Source organism: Schizosaccharomyces pombe (assembly GCF_000002945.2).
Source record: "Schizosaccharomyces pombe strain 972h- genome assembly, chromosome: III".
Lineage (NCBI taxonomy): Eukaryota > Fungi > Ascomycota > Schizosaccharomycetes > Schizosaccharomycetales > Schizosaccharomycetaceae > Schizosaccharomyces > Schizosaccharomyces pombe.
The window spans coordinates 1,516,069-1,535,388 of NC_003421.2; the positions used below are offsets into that span (position 1 = coordinate 1,516,069).

Below are 19,320 nucleotides of genomic sequence, written 5' to 3' on the forward strand. Positions count from 1 at the left end.
TTGACTGTCCAGTTCGTTGGTGACTTTGTTACTTTCATTGGATTGCTATATCAACAAAAAAAAAATAAAACTGATCTGTTCCTCCTCTTTGCCCCTTTCTTTTTTTTTGGTTTACTCGATTATTTATTCAGGTATAGCCATCATTTTCACTGCTATTAACTACCCTTCTATCATTTGGTTGTGAATAGTTTTTTGTTTAAAGTTTTTTACTGAAATCATCCCTTTAAAATTTTTTTTGAGTCATTAATCTATTCCACTATATATTAATTTTGAGAATTGCCAAATTTGGTTAGCTTTTTCTTGTTAATTCTTCTCCAATGTCTATTTTCAAAAAATCTTCAAATACGGCACCTTCTCAACATGAGGATGTTGAAGCTCTCGCATCAGACGAGGCCGATTTAGCCGCACTGGGTTATAAACAAGAGTTCAAACGTGAATTTTCCGCGTGGACCTCTTTCTGTGTTTCCTTCTCTGTTCTTGGTTTGCTTCCTTCTTTCGCCTCTACGATGTATTACACTACTGGTTATGCAGGTACGCCTGCGATGGTATGGGGATGGTTGATTGCCATGGTATTCGTTCAGTGTGTCGCTAACGGTATGGCTGAACTATGTTCCTCAATGCCTACTTCTGGTGGTCTGTACTACGCTGCAGCCGTATTGGCCCCTAAAGGTTGGGGTCCATTTGCCGCTTGGCTCACTGGATGGTCAAATTACTTGGTTCAAGTTACAGGACCTCCAAGTGTAGCCTACTCATTTGCGGGAATGATCCTAACTCTTGTTCAACTTCACAATCCTAATTTTGAAACGCAAAATTATCAAATTTTTTTACTTGCCGTAGCTGCCATGATTGCTCAGGGGTTTATCTCTTCCATGCCAACTAAAGTATTGGCCGTCTTTAACACTTGGGGAACCGTTTTAAATATGTTATTCTTGGCTATTGTAATGATCACTGTTCTTGCCGTTGCTGGCACAAAAACTCCTCGTGGCTTTAACAGTAATCACAAAGTCTGGAATGAGTTTGATAACCAAACGGATTGGAGCAACGGTATGGCTATGTTGATGTCATTTGCTGGTGTAATTTGGACCATGTCTGGTTATGACTCACCTTTTCATTTAAGTGAAGAATGTTCCAATGCAAGTGTGGCTGCTCCCCGTGCCATAGTAATGACTTCTGCTTTTGGAGGTATTGTCGGATGGTTGTTGAACCTTTGCATTGCATACACCATTGTTGATGTTAATGCAGCTATGAATGATGATTTAGGCCAGCCATTCGTCGTCTACTTAAGACAAGTTTGCAACTACAAAACCACTGTAGCTCTCACATCTCTTACAGTTATCTGCAGTTTTATGATGGGCCAGGGATGTATGGTTGCAGCATCTCGTGTTACATATTCATACGCTAGAGACGGCGTATTTCCCTTTTCCAAATATCTTGCCATTGTTGACAAGCGCACCAAAACTCCCAATGTTTGTGTTTGGATGAATGTTGTAGTAGGAATACTATGCTGCTTACTTATTTTTGCTGGTGAGGCAGCTATCAATGCTATTTTTTCAGTCGGCGCCATCGCTGCTTTTGTTGCGTTCACTACCCCCATTTTCCTCCGTGTGTTTTTCGTCAAAGAAGACGAATTTAAACGTGGTCCTTGGCATTTGGGAAAATTCTCTAAAATCAATGGTTATGCTGCTTGTGCTTTTGTTTTGTTAATGGTCCCTATTCTCTGCTTCCCACAATTTAGAGGTAAAGATAATACTCCTGATGCGATGAATTGGACTTGTGTTGTATTTGGAGGACCCATGCTTATGGTCCTTATTTGGTGGTTTGTATCTGCTCGTAAGTGGTTTAAAGGACCACGTCTTACAATTGGCGTTGACGATGCTGTCTCAGAAATCAATGTTCTTGAAGGAGTCACTAAATCTGATGACGATTCGATTTCGACTTTGAAGAAAAAGTAAATGACCATCAAAATTTGGCTGGATGTTTTTATCACTTTAATTTATTTCTTTCCCTGTAAGTTTAATCACCTTTCTACTCCAGGTTTCATTTCTAGTGTTTCTTGACCCTTACTATTACTGATTCATTTCCCTTTTGAATTCCATCTATTGCTTTCCTAATTTCCGTCTCTTTTACCCTTCAATCCTTTCCTAACTCCTACATCGTCATTCCATTGTATTTTAAATATTCCTTTGTCATCATACCAAGAAATTTTGTTAGTTTTGTTGTTGATAACAATTAAATAATATGTTATGTTTGCATACATTTATTTTTAGTTTCACTAATATTTTTTAAATTTACTAGCTGTTAAATCCTGAGCGAAACTTCAATCTTTGGTCATTATAGTGAATATGATAATTTTTACAGTAATACTTAACAACTCGACGGAAATATTTGACTTGTTATAAGTATTATTAGAGATTAAGAGCTTTAATTAGTGCTGAAGGTTATAATGTAAATTGACAACTTAAGTCAATTTTCTTATCCTACGTAGCAGTAAGAATACAGCAGACTAAGTAATTCGTTTTTGTTCCAGTCTAATTATGACTGAAAAAGATTGTCGTTTTTAAAAAGTCTGTTTTTATAGTATTCGCTTATGATTCCAACCATATTGCGACACATACTATGTACATATGAGTCTATTTACTTACAGACATTTCTGTATGGAAACAGCTCTTGTTTTAAATACTCATAAGTTACTCTATCAACAATTCGTACCTTCAAATAATTTGGGAAGGCTTATCCATTAAAAAAAAAAGAACTATTTTTTATTTACCTTAAGCCTTCATTGCTTCTGTGTGTTATCGTCTAATGAAAACAGCTATTGGTTTAAAACTGAGTTCAAAATAGGTAGATATGGAGAAAATGGAATCAACTGAAGAATGGGAAGCACTATTATCATCATCCAGCAACGGTGATGAGCTGACGATGAAGCTTATAAGAAACGGCCTTGCAAAGGGGTTTAAGTCTCAAAAAGCTGCTGGAGATGCCGGTCTTTATAGTCGGTTTTTACCTTATCACTTCACTGAGTCGGTTTCAAATGATAGTTTTTCCTCATTGCCATGGCAAATTTTTGCAAATTCTGTTGCTGGCAATTCGCCTCTGCAAAATGAAGCATGGGCTTTTTTAATGGATAATGAGGATTTTTTCCTTCCTGTTCCCATGAATCCTGCTCAGTGCACTGCGCTTGAAATAGCTCTATGGTCGCTCATAAGAGTGGATGATCAGCGACTTTTCGAACTTTGTCATTCGAAATCTGGTATACGATTGCTGAGTATCATTTTCGATTTTGACTCACATCCGGACTGGCTTCGGGAAGATGTAATGTTCAATATTGCTGAAAGAATTCTAAAGTCCAACTTCCCTAATGTTCTAGTAAATGTTGCTTCTAAAATTGGGCCTAAATCTATTTATTTCTTGATCGACTGCATGAGTCATAAAATTAAGCTAAAAGAAACCGCTACAGGATTTTATGTTATTTTAGATGTACTCTCTTGTGTTGGACGCCAATTCGCGTCTGTGTTAGAAGAATGTTTTACCAAAGAAATCTCGTCTGCCGGGCTTGACCATATTAATCATTTCTCTGAAATTGTTATGTTAGGTGTCGATTTATTGTACAGAGACTATGTTTCTTATGATACAACTATATCTTTAAAGAACGATGATTCAAGTTCGCTGGGTGATATGGAATTTGAAACGAGTCAACCGTCTTCTTCGATCAGCGAAATAATTCATTTGCTTGCCGTACTTGACAAAAGAATTCCCAAAAAGACCCTTGTTGAAAAAACATATGCTTCCTCTATGGAGTTACAAGAACTCTACAATGCTGTTGTAGGTGTAAAGCGAGAATGCGTTAGATTTATCGCTTTTATTTGTTCCAAATTTAGTACTGCACCTGACTTGGTCCGCCATTTCAATGGTGTTGCTTTAATTATTTCTCAAGCAAATTATGATGATTGGAATCCGTATATCCGCGAAATCTCAGTACTCTGTACTCGTTTACTTCTTCAAAATAATATAGAAAATCAAAAGATTATAGGGGGTTTAACTCCAATTACAACTACACATTCTGATGCATTAGAAGAGGCAGGTTTCACATCATATATCAACGACAAAGGAAAGGTAGTTTTGCAACCAAAGACAGCAAAAAACTCTCATTAATGAATCTGTTTTATCGAGTTTATGAACACCTTTTTTAGTTCTTTATTTACTGATGCCCCAAAAATTCAAATCATCAAATCTCATTAACAAAAGGTTAGCGCAAGGTTACCAAATCTGTCAATTCTTCATTTTAGCTGGTTCAATAACAATTATAGTAATACTTTGACTCGACTTTGTGAATATTTATTTATTAACTTGATTCGGTATAAGTAATTTAAATATCATTAAATATCGTATATAAGCTGCACAACTTTTTCAAAACTTTTCATACCAAATTCGCTAATAATTTGTATGCTTGACATGCTGTAATCATAATTTTTCATGCTTTTTCAGATTATATATTTCGGTAAGATAATTTCAATGTTAGCAAATAATATGCAATTGAAAACATAGAATGCGAACTTTGAGTGTTTTTGGATTCAATTCAGACAATCCATATTTTGGAAAAAAAGGCGTCACGCATTTTCACAAACAGAAAGATCAATGCTTAAAACAAACATGCTTGTAACCCAATTTACTTTTAAAATCATTAAAATTAATGATCTTAGATCATAGGGAATGAAAATAAACCACTTTAACAGACGCTCATCGAACTCCCCTTCGAACGAGATTTGTAGAAGAAAGACTTTTCCTAGTTGCCATAGGATGGGAAGGAAGCGGAGGCGCAGGAGTTGAAGGAAGCGCTGGTGCGATGATAGTGGGTACAGGAGATGGCGCTATAGTCGTCGTATTACTAGGAATCTCGACAGACTCAGTAGGACTTGAAGGTCTTGTAGCTTCTTCATAACGGGGAAGCCCATCAAGCGGCAAGACATTAGTAAACGCACTGTGAGCTTCGTAGTACGGAGGAATTTTGCTCAATTCCTGTACATTAAGGGTACATGCGCTACGTACACGAGGTAACCTCGAATTACTGCTGGTTGGAGAAGGAAGTGGTGAAAGCAAATCCGTTTGTAATGGTTGCAACTGAGAATTGAAAACAGAAGAGGCACTGTTAGCTCTCGTCCTAGCGGCTCTCCGCGTAACTCCTGAAAAAGGTGCTAATGGAGAAGTTATTGGCGACATCATATCTGTCTGCTCACTAGACATAGACTGTGGAGAGCTTCCAAAGAAAAAATTGGCATTGGAATTTGAAGCGGGAGAAGACGGTTGTTGTCCAGAAATAGGAACTGGATTAGAATGAATATTCACTGGACTGTTTGGACCGAAATCGGAAGAATTCCTACGACTTAAGTTAGGAGTAGTAAACCCGCTTTGCAACTGTGGATTTTCCGAGGGTATGCCATCCCACAATACATCAAATACATGCTTGTCGTAACTTGGAAGAATATTTTCATTCACATAGGAATTGTGATCACCAGTGAATACTCCTTCAGTGGGTCGAGCACCAAACATCACTGGGGATATAACAAGACTTAAAGGTAAAGAATTCCGTAGTTCTGATACATGGCCATCAGGGTTCAATAACGAAATGGACAACCTTAGTTTGTGATGGACTCGGATACAATTTAGGTCACAGTCTTGAGTACATTCGCCAAGGGAATCTGGAATCTTTACCATAATTTGGTCTTGCCAATAATCATCCACCATTGGTAATCCCGGAATGGTCTTCTTTACTAATGCACGCTTAAACTCCTTTCTACATGTAGAAGAATAGGCCTTGGAAGTAATAAAAAGCGTACAGTATTCTTTAAGAACTAAAGTCACTTTTCCTACATCAAGGCCTTTTAATAAAGGATACAAAGTAATGTTAACAGGTATTTCTGAGCCAATTGCATACACCTTAGATGGAATACTTGTTTCATAATTAACTTTAAGGGGCCAAATATCACTTACGCTGACTGAATGCATAAGATCAAGACTATTTGGAGGAATAGTCCTAATAACACGAAACTGCAGAGCAGTTTCTAAATTGGTAGGAGGCTGAGTTGCCCGCTCCAAAGAAGCAGTGAGTGTATAGATAATATGACATCCTGGAATTCCTTCAATTGAATCAGGAATATCTGGAGGGAGCTCGTAATAAAAAGGATACTCGTAGTTTCCTTGGTCAATTACTTTAGCTGACTCGTTGGGAGCAAGGAAAGACCAGCTTTTATCCAGAATTTGTACAACTTGACGTCGAATTCTGTTACCAGGCGATGCATGACGGGACTCATCAGCCCAACTATAAAAAAAGTGTTAGCCCTAAGTGAGGTTAAGTTATTAATGGGAGTTTTAAACCATACCAAACGAAAGAACGGCCACTTAGCCGTAATTTAATATTCTTTACCCGAATGGGGGAAGATACAGAAAGAACTACGATACCTGATAATCGTGCCGATGTGTCCATCGAGTTTCCATATAGCACAATCACATTAGCCTCTGCATTGTAAAGCCTACAAACGAGAAGTTAGCCAGTCTGATGCGTATATATATAACAAGAAATATTTAAGATAAATAAATGTGTCAAAAGTAAATCAAACGCAGTATATAGAAAACTGAAGCTTAAAATGTTTACAAAACAAAGATGGGGAAATTTAAAAAAAAAATGTAGGGAAATAAGTAGAAAACTTAGAAAAAGTATTAAAAAAGATGGAATAAAGACAGCGCTTTGTAAAGAAAAAAAAATTTTCTAAAAAGCGCCTACCCGTCCAATTCCTTCGGCCATTCCGAAAAATGCCGATTTTCAGAAACAATCAAATAGCAAACTATTGAACGAGCAAATTGAATCAATTTCAGATGTTATACTAACTTGATGGCTAACTAAAAGCTTTTTTCAACATCCGAAGACTTAAAACCTAAACATTAATTCGAAAAATCCCCAAACACTATTTCGTAAACGGAAACAAAGCAATTATAAAGATGTTGCAGAGAGATTAACCACTATCCTGGCCTCTCAAATCTTGATATAAACACGAAAAAGAGTGATTTCTTACCGAACTTCAAAGAGCTTTACGGGGCTTTTGTGCCGGCCACCTTTAATCTTATTCATTCATAATAAGTTCTGGTGCTGTACCAGATTTTGTATCTCTGAATATCTACGAACAGATTTGAATCCAAAAAATCGGAAGGAATGTAGCAATTTTCAACCAAAACGGTTGCGGGACTGAATAGGGTGGATGGTGTAAACAATTAAGTACTTTAAAGGTATATATGAAAGCCTTTGTCATACACAACGATAGCCGTTAAGCCTCGTTACCAGCCTTCAGTGGTCGGCGGGTTGCCAGTGCATTAAATCTCATAATATGAATACCTCAAATTTTTGGTGGAAGTATGGGTTAAGGTCTTTTAGTGTTTTTATTAATTACATTTTCATGAACAGAAGGAGTGCTTCCTCGATATTGGAGGAACATATTGAACGTTCCGATTTGTAAACATTTCCTTGATATGATTATACCTTGATGTATGTACGACCACATCGTTACTTTTTATACTAATATTAATATGTGAATGAAAGACTTATATTGTTATCGGTAAGCTACCATCGAAAGAGGCTCAAATGTTAGTACAATGCATCAAATGGGAATAAATATAGAGTTGCATCCCCCTACCCTTTTTGGAACTGTTAAATTATCGCTACAATTCTGTACTAAAATAACGAGAGCTATGTACGACTATTAACATTTGGTCGAATTATATTGTTAGGGCACATAGGAATTACTTATAATATTGAAAAGGTGATTTTAAAATCTATAAGATTATATTAAATTTTTTAATCTAAAATTCAAAAAAATAAACAGATGAGAAACAGCTATTCAGTTGGATAAAATGTTATGCTTCATTAAAATTAAGAAAATAAACAGCAGCTATAACAAATAAAAAATTGTCACGATAGTAGACACGGTCGGTATCGTGTAAACCAGTCGGAAAGGAAGAAAATTTTGGTAATTTATGAAGGGCAATGCGGGCAACAAAACGACTCATGAGTAGCTTTTTTAAAAACGATGGAACGTTTTATTTTTTTCGGTCTATAAGTACTTTGCTACTGGGATTTTTAGGACATCTTTGGGGTATCAAAAGTAAAAGGTGTGGACGGAGAAAAGCTTCAATTTCTAGACAGCAGTGAAAGGTTTCATGAAGGAAATAGATTGGCAATAAATATATATGAAATTGAGAATAAAATGCGTAATAAGCACATCTTTAATGACGCGAAAATCATCAAAAGGAAAATGCATGTCAATCCAATAGAACAAAAATAAAAATAGTCCCAAGAATTTATAAATAACAAAAAAGAAAAAGAACGCCATTATTATTATTTATTAAGAAAAAGCATAAAGATAAGGAATAAGCAGAAGTTCCGCACGAATACACATTAATTCACGGTTTTGGAAAATAATTGGGCAATAAATTTAGTAGGGATAGTTGAACGCATAGAGAAGTTGACAAAATAACCATTTCAAGTTCACGATGAGTAATGATGCGGTTACTCAGACCCACACTTCCCCCTTCAAATTGTAAGGAACGAGACGTTAAGGATGCTAAAAAGTAGGATTTTTTAACATCTTGAATATGCAAATAACACTTCCAAGTTTCATTAAGTTTTGCCTTGTCAGGAGCAACCCACTTAATTCGTAAACTGTTTTCGATACTAAACGATGCCAGCATGTCAAACACCCATTCGTTTTTTGTACAAGATATTGTCCAAGGTAAATAATCCTTGATATGGGGACTATAAATTTTAATAACGACTTGACTCGATCCAACGTGTCTTTTACAAAAGACAGCAGAAGTCTTATTTGATTCAGAGGAAACATTATCCAACACCAAGTTGTGCGACAAAGTATGGACGGAAAAACGAGAGTATAAGTTAAAAACGGGCTCAGCTGTGATTCCCTGTCGTTTTACTTGAACGACAAGGCTGTTTAATTTAGGTCGTAGAAATCCCAATGGTGGTGCATGTGGAAACGCGAGAAGGAAAGATGGCAATTCTGGCATTGGAGGTGTTTGTCTTTTCCTTGAGCTTCTTTTACTTGCAGGAGAGGAAGAACCACTGGAACTTGATGAAGAAGCCATTATGATAGAGAGTTAATTATGAAGAAAATTGTGAAGAGAAAAAAATAAAATAAAATAGAATAAAATAAAATAGAGTAAGAATAAATATATTTAAGGGACTCCTCTTTGTCTATTAGTAAGGATTTAAGGGCGAGACGACTAAGAGAACGAAAAGTGGTAAAAACAATAGCGATATCCGTGAAAAGAAATTCTACCCACTATAAAATCTCCCTTTCTATACCAGAACTATTGCAACCAATTTGCTATTGCCACAGCAATTGGGGAATTATAATATTAAAAACAAAAACCCGAAAGCTGAGTGAAACAGCAAACAATGAAACAACGAAATAAAATCTTTCAAGTGTCTAAACAACACTTCACATCGTTCAAGCAATTCGCCGACACCCAAATATACTGTAGCTCACGAGTTGTACAGTGAATGAGGAAACTCTTAGTAAATAAATCGTTAAATTATACAAATAAAAGAAGGGTGTTTTCTCGTCAGCCAAGCAAGAGCCCTTATACTTTTTGTCTTAATATATACAACACACTAAGATAAACGTTACGCTTAAATCTCTCAAGTAGTTGAATCGACTTCAGCTACTTGTCATTCAACTATCTCAGGAAGTTGCGTTTGGGAATAAGTAGAGGCGTTCATTCTTCAGGTATATATACAACGTCTACGTATTCAATCATTTTAAAAAATTATACTACCTCGGAGTAAATTATTTCAAAGCGTCCGAGGCGTAGACGTCGGAGTTGAACAAACCGATAAAATCTTGAAGATAACCCCGAAGTCCGAATGCTCTGATCTATTCCATGTGCGCCTCTAGCATTCGATATTGTTGAAAGTTGATGTGAATAGAGTGTTATATCGCACGCTTCATCTGATCACCTAATGCCATGGTTAGAAGATCTCGTTATGCTGACAAAACATGGTGGTAGTATTCCACTGCACTATAGCTAAGATGGTAGGATCTCGATAGTAGTTATAAAGAAGAAATGAGAATGTTCTAAACTGCATATGTAATCGTCCACGTTTTGCCTTGAATTAATAATTTGCATCTCAAGAAACTCAAGTCAGGCTTGGTACAGTGAAGTGGGTGATTGCAATCATCAAGGCTATTAATGCTGGGCTGAATATAGTACAATACATTTAATACATTATACATTCAATACATTCATACAAACGATACTTACGGCATTTTGCACAACCTAATGTGTAAATAAACCTGAAAAGGTTTTAAATGAGTTTGATTTGACATCTCCTTCTATAAGCTCTAGTAAACTTCGATGACAAAACGACGCTCTTCCTTCCATTGTTCAATGATCTTGCGAGCATCGACTGGCTCATCATAACTGCTCTGGATCACTTCCTCTAAAACACTGGTGATCTCGGGCAAGGGCCATGTAGGACCACACAAGTAAAAGGAACCCCCCTCATCCATAAGAGCCTTCTTTAACATGTCTTTGGTAGATCGCATAACATCTTGGATATAGATTTTGTAGGGTTGATCACGACTGAAAGCTTGTCCAATATGCGTCAATAGATTGGCGGAATGATAAGCCTCCCAATCCTCACCATACAGATACTCTTCTCTTTGAGTACGGGAACCCAAATATAACAAGATGTCACCAGATTCGATTCCCTGCATACGTTGCCATTCTTTGAATTGCAAAAAGGCACGGAATGGTGCTAAACCAGTTCCCAAACCTGCCATGACAATTGGCTTCAAGGGGGACGTGGGCAACTTCATGACAGAAGTCTTGACAGCAACGCAAAGAGGTTCGCCCACCTTCAAATTGGAAAGATAGTGCGAGCATTGGCCATAGCGATCACGTCCCATACCATCCTTCCAACCAACCACGACAACCAGCAAATGAACACTGTCATTGTGCTTCTTTTGAGAAGAAGAAATGGAATACTCACGACGCTTAATGACTGGTACGATTTGTGCGATTTGTGCAGCAGTCAGCTTAGCATGCTTAAACTCTTTCAATACATCAGCATAGGTAAGCATATCTACTTCAGCACGACGCTTGAAATCAGGAGCTCCAGCAGGGCTAATTAAAATCTGCAGATCGGCACGCTCCTTCTCATCAGTCTCGAATTCAAGCAGTTGCTCATGGAATTTTTTAGTGGGTTTACCAAAAATGTCAATGTTCTGACAAAGTGCTTGGAAAACTGTGCGTGTTTCCCAATGACCAGGATGTTGAATGGACGGGACGTGGATAAGCTCGTTAGCATCTAATCCGTATTCCTCAATGAAATCATGAACGTGAGTTTTATTGTTAACACCGTAAACACCCAAAGCTTCACCAATGTCATAGGTGAGCCCACTGTCGCCAAGGTCGAATTCGATGTGGAAAATATTACGGTTATACTCGGCGGGCGTAAGACGTTTGTTAGCTCTCACGTGAACAGTAAAGACCTTCTCCGAAACGTCAGGACGAAGGGCGTCCTTCTTTTTGTAAGCCTCGGGGAAGATGATCTGCTTGGCCACTGTCTGCCAGTTGGAAGATTGAGGGGTGATATCCTCATCTAAAGTCTTCACAGCGTTGGGAGCAAACGAAGTTTCCTTCGCGGTACTTGGCAACTCCTTCTCCGAGGGCTCGCGATCCTTCAAAGCCGAGGCGTCTAAATTAATGAACGAGAGAGATTGCTTAAGTGAGTCAACAGCATCTTTCAAATTCGTGTCAGTTAAATTATTTTGCTTAGCCAAAACAGCCAAAGCCTCGTCAACACCTAAACCAGGCTTGACGAGTTGAATAAATGAAACCAACAAAGGCAAGTTCGAGGCATCGATGGCAAACTTTTTGGGATCAATAAGCACTAATTTCACTCCTTTCTCCAAAGCATCAGCGATAAATTCGTATGGAAGTTTCTTAGTTGCTTCATCTGGTGCGATGGAGGACTGTAATAAACAAATAGAATGTTCAGCAGCCTTGGCGAGAACACGATAATGTAAAGGAAGTCGATCAGTAGTTAAAATAGTAATATCAGCATCAACATCTTTAACAACATCTGTTAAAACAGCGTTGGCCGTAGAAACTTGGGCAACGGTAAAACGGACGCCAGCCAAGGTCAAGTTGTCAAACAAAGGACGGAAGGCAACAGATCTCGATTTATCGGTTCTATAGGCAGAAACTAACGAAAGCACCAAGGAATCACCGACATCAGATTCCCAAACGTTGATGCTCTTATCAACATGAACAGCTTTGGGAGTAGCAGCTTTCAATTGCAGGGTCTCGTGAAGAGCATCAAAGAGAGAGCTCAAGGTGACGGACTCTACTAAGGAGTAGCGATGCTCGGAAATAGCAAGCGCTGAAGGTTTAGTGCTCAACAGTGTAGCAAGTAGGAAGGAATAGTAGATGGAAGAAGTTCCGACAGCGGTAGAGCGAACCTGGGAAAGAACAACAAGAGATTTGCAAGTAGTGGGAAGAACATTGAAAATGTTTTCAGCAACAAAAGGGAAGATACGGATAGAAAGAACGCCCACATCAGGATTGGCAGCCAAAAGGGCGCGAGCAGCGACGGTTTCAGACTTCCCAAAAGTTACAATAACCTTAGAAGCGGTTTGAGATCCGTAATACTCGGCTGGAGCATACGAAGTGTTAAAGTAATCGTTGACATGCTTCAAAGCCTTGGAAGCGTTGGAGACAGGATCAGCTTCGGATTGGTAAGAGTTGAAGCACTCAACCACGGCGTTGGAATCGAGAAGAGGAAGGCTGGGATCAGTTGTGGTGACAATGGCATCCGGCTCATACACATGAATGACAGGAGCAGCCTTGGCAGCCAATGTACTGGCCAAAGCGAGGTGAGCAGCCTCGACATTAGATTGCGAAGCGAAAACGGTGAAGTTGTTGGCGTAAGAAAAGTCTAAAACACTCACGTTATCAGCGCAATAGGTTTGTTCGAGGTAGGCCAAAGCTGCGACATGAACAACAAGAGGCTTACTAGCTCCATAGAAAGGAATAATATTAGAAAGCAAGGGGTTCAAAAGCGATAAACAGCTGGAAGGTGTCATCATGGAGTAGACACCAGGAGAAGAGATTGCTGCAGTGTAAGAGCCCAACAAGAAAGCGGAAGCGCCAGAGCGAGCCTCCAAATTGAAAAGTTCAACATTGTTGGAAAATCCGTTTCTGCGACCAGAGTTGTTCCACTGAGTCAAATAACGGTTCAAAGGAACGTGTTCCGCGTAAGAAAAGATACGGTTGGAAAGAGAATAAACAATATCTTCAATGATTTTGTGCGAAACATCGAATTTCGCAACTTGATCGGAAGAATCAGTAGCAACCATTTTGAACCAACAAATCAATGATTAAACGGAAGAAAATAATTAAAGAAATTTAAAATTTTGATTAACAAAACGTTTCAAAAAATTAAATAATATTTAATGAAAAGGAATGTTGAACCCCAAAAAAGAAACCAAAAAATCCAAATGTATGGAGAAAAGTGTCAAACCAAAATTTTTCGTTTTGACGAGCTTTCCAAAAAAAAAAAAAAAAAAGAAACAAGTATGCTTTTATTCGCTAAAAAGTTAGAAATCTGTTTCTTAATTAAGATACAGCTTTAGATTCAAAATTTCGCCAAAAAAATTAACCGTTAAACGTTTTAAAATTTTGGTGTATTTTTTTCTAGTTAAACTGTAGATATAAATGTTCAGTTGCAAATGCCTAAAATTCCTACCAAACGTGGAATTTACACCTAAGCAAAGTACTGGGATATTTAGGTATACTTGGTAAAGAGTAAAATTGAGAATTTAACAAATAAATAAACCAGTTCGGAGAGCTACTGCTTGCGTGATTGCGCTTGTGTATCACACCAATTGTTGCTACTTTAAAGCGACATAATCGCTTAATTTAAAGGTATAAACAACGTATTCTTTCAATAGCTCGTTATTCTTATTAAGGATAATGGAGGTGCTTTTTCTTACTGTAATTAAAGAATTGTTTGATGTCAGCAATACTACACTACGCTATAATACACTACGTTGCGTATCACTATATGTCACATGTTCTAATTATATATAGTACCATGTATGATACGATATTGAGATTGATCTTAATGATAATCTATCAAGATCTATATTATCTGAATAATATAAATAGAGCTACTGCTGAACCTCGTTCCTCAGTTCAGTTATAAGCTATATTAGTGATAGGTAACATTATAACTCAGTTAATACAATACCTATACTCAGTTGCTACTTATACAACCTGTGTATTGTAATATAATAGATCACAAGGAAAACTCACCGCAGTTCTACGTATCCTTAAATCAGATACCAAACTGCGTAGCTTACATTTGAAGGGATTTAACAACATAATGGAATGTAGTTGACAGATGTGACGTTGTATATCTTTGAACAGGTATACAGAGATTTACGGATACCCAGACGATAAATAACGACCGTTGGGGTTAGCAGTTTTATTCTCATCAAATTAAGAAAATGTGTGTGCAAGGTAGTTATTGTTTTTATAAGGTTTTCTAAATTTCAATACTTTTAGTAGTCTCATCTTGTAGCAATCTGATCAGAAAGACATTATCATCTTTCGCATTCTGAAAAACATGAAATAGAATGTCAAGTGAATTTGAGTAAAGAACCGCACGTATTGATGTGTTCGATTTCAGCAACGTACTTGATTTTAGAAGCTCCATTATATGATTTTAGTTTAGCTAGTTAGTTTTATCTCCAGAAAATTGACAGGTATTCAATATTTACTGATTTATTCATAGTGCGCTAAATGCATCTAAGTACTGTGCTGTAATTATGTTCATTATACCCAGTATATCAGCATCTAGCAGCAAATATACATTTATGTAAATACATTTACATTTCAAATAGTAGCATCTCCAAATCGTCACAAATTGTAGAATTTACATATCTTTTTTTAAAATACTGAACGTTCCTTAATTTGATGAAATCACTTCGTCTACATTTCTATTATGTGACAATATTTGTAGGTAGCAAATATTCAAATTGATTAAAAGATTTTTTGAAATCGAAAAAAATTGTGAGTTTAATCATACCTTTCTGAAAGAAATATTTCAATTTTTTTTAAAAAAATTTGAAGGGTCTGACAAGCCTACCTCATTTTACATTTACTTTCATTTAATTATTTTTTTAAACCTGACATTAAAACAAAGTAACTCGATATAACCCTGAAAAATAATAATCAATTAAAATAAATGAGCAATCAATAAAAAAGTTATTATGTCTTTAGGTTGCAAACTTTTAAGCTGTTTTGTAATCTGAAAATCATATATGTTATAATATAAAGTAGTATATTAACAAAATCCAGTCTTTATAGCATCTGGTACCTTTTGCAAACAAAAGTTATTTAACAAGTTTAGAGTGCAGAAAATCGCAAAACTGCTTAGAGAATTGACGCAATCATAAAAACATAGAATGAAATCGCCTCGAGGAAAAATCACAATTTGATCAGTTTGCACACTCATTAAATCAAAATTATCTTTTCTACGAAATTGTGCTCAAAAACATTGAACATAGTGATTTAATACCTTCCTATTTTGTATGTTATTGTTGGTTAGTGTCAATAAGTTGATGTATTTGTTTATCCCATAATATGTAAACAAATGTCCATAGCTAGAGCTTATAAATAATTTATGCCAGCACTCAAACTTTTGACAAACAACAAACATTGGAAATATTTAAAAGTAAAGTATATTATTTTAAAACACTTAGCTGTTCGTCTTGTCTTCTATTAATATCCGTTGTGCAATTCTTCTGGATCAGAAAGCTAAAGCAGAGACGAGGAAAAAGGAATTTGGGAAAAAGCTGTCATTTACAATTTATCAACCTAAAGGAAGAGAACGTATAAGAGGAATTTATTTAAAACGTTCCTCGACTAGCTTATTTACTCGAATCCTACTTGTCTTCTTTTCCCTTAATCACAAATACCTTCAATCATGATCATTATTGACGGTAAGAATTATGCTTGGTAAGACTTTTTGTATGGTTATAAGATAAAATTTTTAACACTTACTCTAGTGTTGTATGCCTTCGAGGTCATCGAGGCTCATCCTGCCAGCATCAAGAAAGGGCACTGATAGAAGTTCGAACTAGAGGAAGGCCGTTACTATGGTATGTCACATTGATCAGAAAAAAAATATTAACTTGAAATTCAGCAAAAAATGCAGAGCCATAAAACAACAACTTAAGAGTAATTTAAAATGCGTTTGTCATTTGCAGCCTTTTCTACCCTTCGCCAATGAGTATCAGGAGTTATTAAATTTCACTCAGAAAAACCCAATATTGGCTAGCCTTTTTTTGTTTTCAACCGACAAAGATATTATGAATTCTTCTTTAAATCCTGCAAGTCAAGCCTACACCTTCGATTTAGGAAGAACACTACCCATCAGTGAAGATATATTAGGATATAGGAAACCTCTTTCACTAACAGATGCTTCTAATCGCATTGATGCAAGTCAATTGAATGAAAAAGAAAACGATTCTTTTACCATAAACCAAGAGGCCGATATTTTCAATTTCGCAAAGTACTTACATTCCAAAGACGATATATCCGGAATCCCTTGAATTCACAACTTTCGTTATTATTCCAAATAGCGACAAATGAAGGTTATTGTCATATCATATGTATAAGTACTCTCACATAAAGTATTCAATCATAAAAAGATGAAGTAATTTGAATGTTTTGGTCGTCTAAAAAGGTGCATATAACATTAGAGAAATCTATGTATTCAAATTTACTGGGGATCAAACACCATTTCAAGGATTTCCCATGGGAAGTGAAATTTAGAATAGTTGTGTATTGAATAGCGTCAATATTACTCTGATAAAGTTTTCACGGGTTTTTCTTTTCTTTTTCCACATTTAATTTAGCCTGGCAGTTGATAACTTTCGACGATGATTCAGGCTCGGAATGAGGAATAACAGAAGGGTTTTCTTTTAATTTAATCACAGAATCCTTTGAAATGAGGTCCTCCTGAGGAAGTAAATTGGACTTCCGGACAGAAGGGCTAGCCATCAATAAAGCTGAATCCTCTTCATCAACATTTTTCGTTTGACGTGTTGAAACTTCAGGGGTAACAAGAGGTATGTTTTTAATATTCCATGGTGACAGAAACGTTGGTGTCGCAAAAATTCCAGAATGTCTGGAGGAGGATACTGAACCTGGACTGGCGCTTAGTTCACTTCGATTTTCTAAGGCATTATATGAAGCCGGATCTCGGGGCCTCTCTCTTCCTTGATAATCTTTAAGATACAATGCAATTTGTTCGTCAGGTAATTGTAAAACTGATTCTTGGGTAGTACTTTCGAGCGCGCATAATCTAATCAAATACTCCAGTAAAGTTAAATTAGGTTGATCTTTTATAGTCGATGGAAAGGAAGACTTTTTCTTTGCAACGGATTCTTGTTTTTTGATGCCTAAAAGCTGTAGCCTAGCAGCTTCAGAATCACTAAGAGATTCTGCAAGTTCATCAGATTCGTCTAATGATTCATTAGGTATTGATACCAAAGGAAGTGCTTCTAAAGCTATCCAGTTCGAAGGTGCTGTATTTGAAGAATACTCTGTTTCATCATCTGCATACTTGAGTAATAATACGGGAGTTTGTACATCATCTAACCGAAGAAGTTTACCGGACAAACTAAAAAAAAGCGTGCGCACATCATTTAGTGAAATGGTTTTGGTGACAGGAGTCTCATCTTCATCATGGTAACGATCATCATCAAAAGATTGTTTTAAAGATAAAGCATAGGCTAGAACCGTATCCTTGGACTTCAACCGTTGAGGAGGCATGCGAAACATTTTGGCGATACAAACAGGCATCTCTTCTTTCCACATGACTAAATCATTGCTTATATAACCAGACTTGGCGTGGTTATCTATAATTTTATAAGTTCGCAGGAAAAATGTGGGGCCAACTTGTAAAGGTTCATTTCCAGTAAATGCAACATTCGCCCTATATATGTATGAATTAGCTCGTAGAAGTTGGGAAAATGAAGTAGATTTTGGAAGAGAAGATGAAATAGAAGCACCAGAAGTAGTGATGGACAGATTTAAGAGAGGAACTGCATCATTAATTTTGAGAAGTAAAGTTTTCATTTCACGAAGAATAGACGTATCAACGTTCTTCTGCAAAGTTTCTTTTTCTGAGGAAGGCGGAAATTCCGAATGAGCGGCGCTTAAAACATGCTTGGTGAATTGTTCGATGTCAGCGTGCAAAGAATCCACTAATTGCTTAGTACTCTTAAAATTTTCATTTTCACCGACTGACATTATTTCAATTAGTTCGATAGCAGGCGTCACAACTCGAATCATTTCAAGCAGTTGAGTTTTCACAGACTCCAATTCACTTTGATCATCTGCAGAGGCACGTTTAATATAGCTGCTAACTTGCTGAACAGCTAATTTTCCTGCAAATGATATACTATGTTTCAACGCGAAGTTCGTAGCAAATGTCGCAGCATGAGAAGCTACATTAAGTAATTCATCCATTTCTAAAAAGGCGGCTTTAAAAAACACAAGAGAAAACAAGGCTAAACAAATAAATAATGGTCATTCAAATTGTATTTATTCCTTTTAACAACAAATTAATAACGAAATAAAAAGAAGCGTAGTAAATTGAGAACCAAATAGAACTTGCGCTAAGTCATAGTGATATGTGGAGGATAGAAGTTTAATATCCAAACACGCCTATAGAATTTTGTATAAGGAAATCCTAAAGTGAATAATTATATAATGGATTTACATATTGAATCTTTTGGAACTTGCTTGGTATATATTTTGAAGCTGTAACGCTGATTCATCGTTTCTTCCATGACAAAATCCTTGCAGTGATTATTGGTGACAATGGAGACTAATTAACCAATAGATTTAAAAACTTTTGATTAATTGTTCAACCCAATAGCTAATAAATGTTGTGTTTGGTATTAAGCCCACCGAAGTTTCTGTTTTTTATCTCCCAAGGCAAGTCAATATATTTTACCTGTTTAAGACAATAATAGCGTATTACTGAAGAAAAAAGCGAGAAAATGACCAATTTACAATTCAGTTGCTTCCGATTTTACAACCAAATGTAAAATTAAACTCAAATATAATATTTTATGAACTTAACTGAATTACTATAGCACAAGCTTATATAAAGGATGCTAATAATATCATCGTAAGTACTCGTAATATTATATTATAAAAGAATACACAGTGTAT

The 19,320-nt window shown here is 36.4% G+C and overlaps 7 protein-coding genes and 8 long non-coding RNA genes across 15 annotated transcripts, besides 1 other annotated feature; 9 read left to right on the forward strand and 6 right to left on the reverse strand.

Annotated features, from left to right (window-relative positions):
- The first annotated feature begins 77 nt into the window (after positions 1 to 77).
- On the forward strand, positions 78 to 2,162 carry SPOM_SPCC584.13 (gamma-aminobutyric acid/polyamine transporter). Its single transcript, NM_001023208.3, has one exon. The coding sequence runs from the start codon at positions 318 to 320 to the stop codon at positions 1,950 to 1,952; it is 1,635 nt and encodes a 544-aa protein (NP_588218.1). The 5' UTR covers positions 78 to 317; the 3' UTR covers positions 1,953 to 2,162.
- Positions 252 to 4,027, reverse strand: SPOM_SPNCRNA.7405. The gene has a single exon (NR_196742.1). It is a non-coding gene; the product is annotated as a non-coding RNA (long non-coding RNA).
- Positions 2,771 to 4,323, forward strand: mug160 (ATXN10 family protein). The gene has a single exon (NM_001023209.3). The coding sequence runs from the start codon at positions 2,848 to 2,850 to the stop codon at positions 4,150 to 4,152; it is 1,305 nt and encodes a 434-aa protein (NP_588219.2). The 5' UTR covers positions 2,771 to 2,847; the 3' UTR covers positions 4,153 to 4,323.
- aly3 (arrestin-related substrate adaptor Aly3) lies at positions 4,288 to 7,252 on the reverse strand. The gene is made up of 3 exons (NM_001023210.3): positions 7,068 to 7,252; positions 6,378 to 6,527; positions 4,288 to 6,316 (listed from the first exon to the last, which is right to left on the reverse strand). Exons 1-3 carry the CDS (start codon positions 7,121 to 7,123, stop codon positions 4,738 to 4,740), a joined length of 1,785 nt encoding a protein of 594 aa, NP_588220.1. The 5' UTR covers positions 7,124 to 7,252; the 3' UTR covers positions 4,288 to 4,737.
- SPOM_SPNCRNA.7406 lies at positions 5,117 to 5,430 on the forward strand. Its single transcript, NR_196743.1, has one exon. It is a non-coding gene; the product is annotated as a non-coding RNA (long non-coding RNA).
- SPOM_SPNCRNA.7407 lies at positions 7,084 to 7,803 on the forward strand. Its single transcript, NR_196744.1, has one exon. It is a non-coding gene; the product is annotated as a non-coding RNA (long non-coding RNA).
- A 645-nt stretch (positions 7,804 to 8,448) lies between these two features.
- On the reverse strand, positions 8,449 to 9,144 carry SPOM_SPCC584.16C (uncharacterized protein; the record flags this gene model as incomplete). Its single annotated transcript, NM_001023211.1, has 1 exon — positions 8,449 to 9,144. One exon carries the CDS (start codon positions 9,142 to 9,144, stop codon positions 8,449 to 8,451), a length of 696 nt encoding a protein of 231 aa, NP_588221.1.
- SPOM_SPNCRNA.7408 lies at positions 8,858 to 9,158 on the forward strand. The gene has a single exon (NR_196745.1). It is a non-coding gene; the product is annotated as a non-coding RNA (long non-coding RNA).
- Positions 9,159 to 9,345: 187 nt separating this feature from the next.
- Positions 9,346 to 12,407, forward strand: SPOM_SPNCRNA.1202. Its single transcript, NR_150062.1, has one exon. It is a non-coding gene; the product is annotated as a non-coding RNA (long non-coding RNA).
- On the reverse strand, positions 10,404 to 13,867 carry met10 (sulfite reductase NADPH flavoprotein subunit; the record flags this gene model as incomplete). The annotated part of the gene is made up of 1 exon (NM_001023212.3): positions 10,404 to 13,867. Exon 1 carries the CDS (start codon positions 13,422 to 13,424, stop codon positions 10,404 to 10,406), a length of 3,021 nt encoding a protein of 1,006 aa, NP_588222.1. The 5' UTR covers positions 13,425 to 13,867.
- A 214-nt stretch (positions 13,868 to 14,081) lies between these two features.
- Positions 14,082 to 14,430: an LONG TERMINAL REPEAT.
- SPOM_SPNCRNA.7409 lies at positions 14,286 to 14,870 on the reverse strand. Its single transcript, NR_196746.1, has one exon. It is a non-coding gene; the product is annotated as a non-coding RNA (long non-coding RNA).
- A 375-nt stretch (positions 14,871 to 15,245) lies between these two features.
- On the reverse strand, positions 15,246 to 18,784 carry SPOM_SPCC584.03C (GTPase regulator). The gene has a single exon (NM_001023214.3). It carries the CDS (start codon positions 18,607 to 18,609, stop codon positions 16,954 to 16,956), a length of 1,656 nt encoding a protein of 551 aa, NP_588224.1. The 5' UTR covers positions 18,610 to 18,784; the 3' UTR covers positions 15,246 to 16,953.
- On the forward strand, positions 16,058 to 16,685 carry cuf2 (Cu metalloregulatory transcription factor Cuf2; the record flags this gene model as incomplete). Its single annotated transcript, NM_001023213.1, has 3 exons — positions 16,058 to 16,089; positions 16,140 to 16,232; positions 16,277 to 16,685. The coding sequence occupies 3 exons, from the start codon at positions 16,058 to 16,060 to the stop codon at positions 16,683 to 16,685; spliced, it is 534 nt and encodes a 177-aa protein (NP_588223.1).
- On the forward strand, positions 16,990 to 18,515 carry SPOM_SPNCRNA.7410. Its single transcript, NR_196747.1, has one exon. It is a non-coding gene; the product is annotated as a non-coding RNA (long non-coding RNA).
- A 13-nt stretch (positions 18,785 to 18,797) lies between the features above and the next one.
- Positions 18,798 to 19,156, forward strand: SPOM_SPNCRNA.7411. The gene has a single exon (NR_196748.1). It is a non-coding gene; the product is annotated as a non-coding RNA (long non-coding RNA).
- The last annotated feature ends 164 nt before the right edge of the window (positions 19,157 to 19,320 follow it).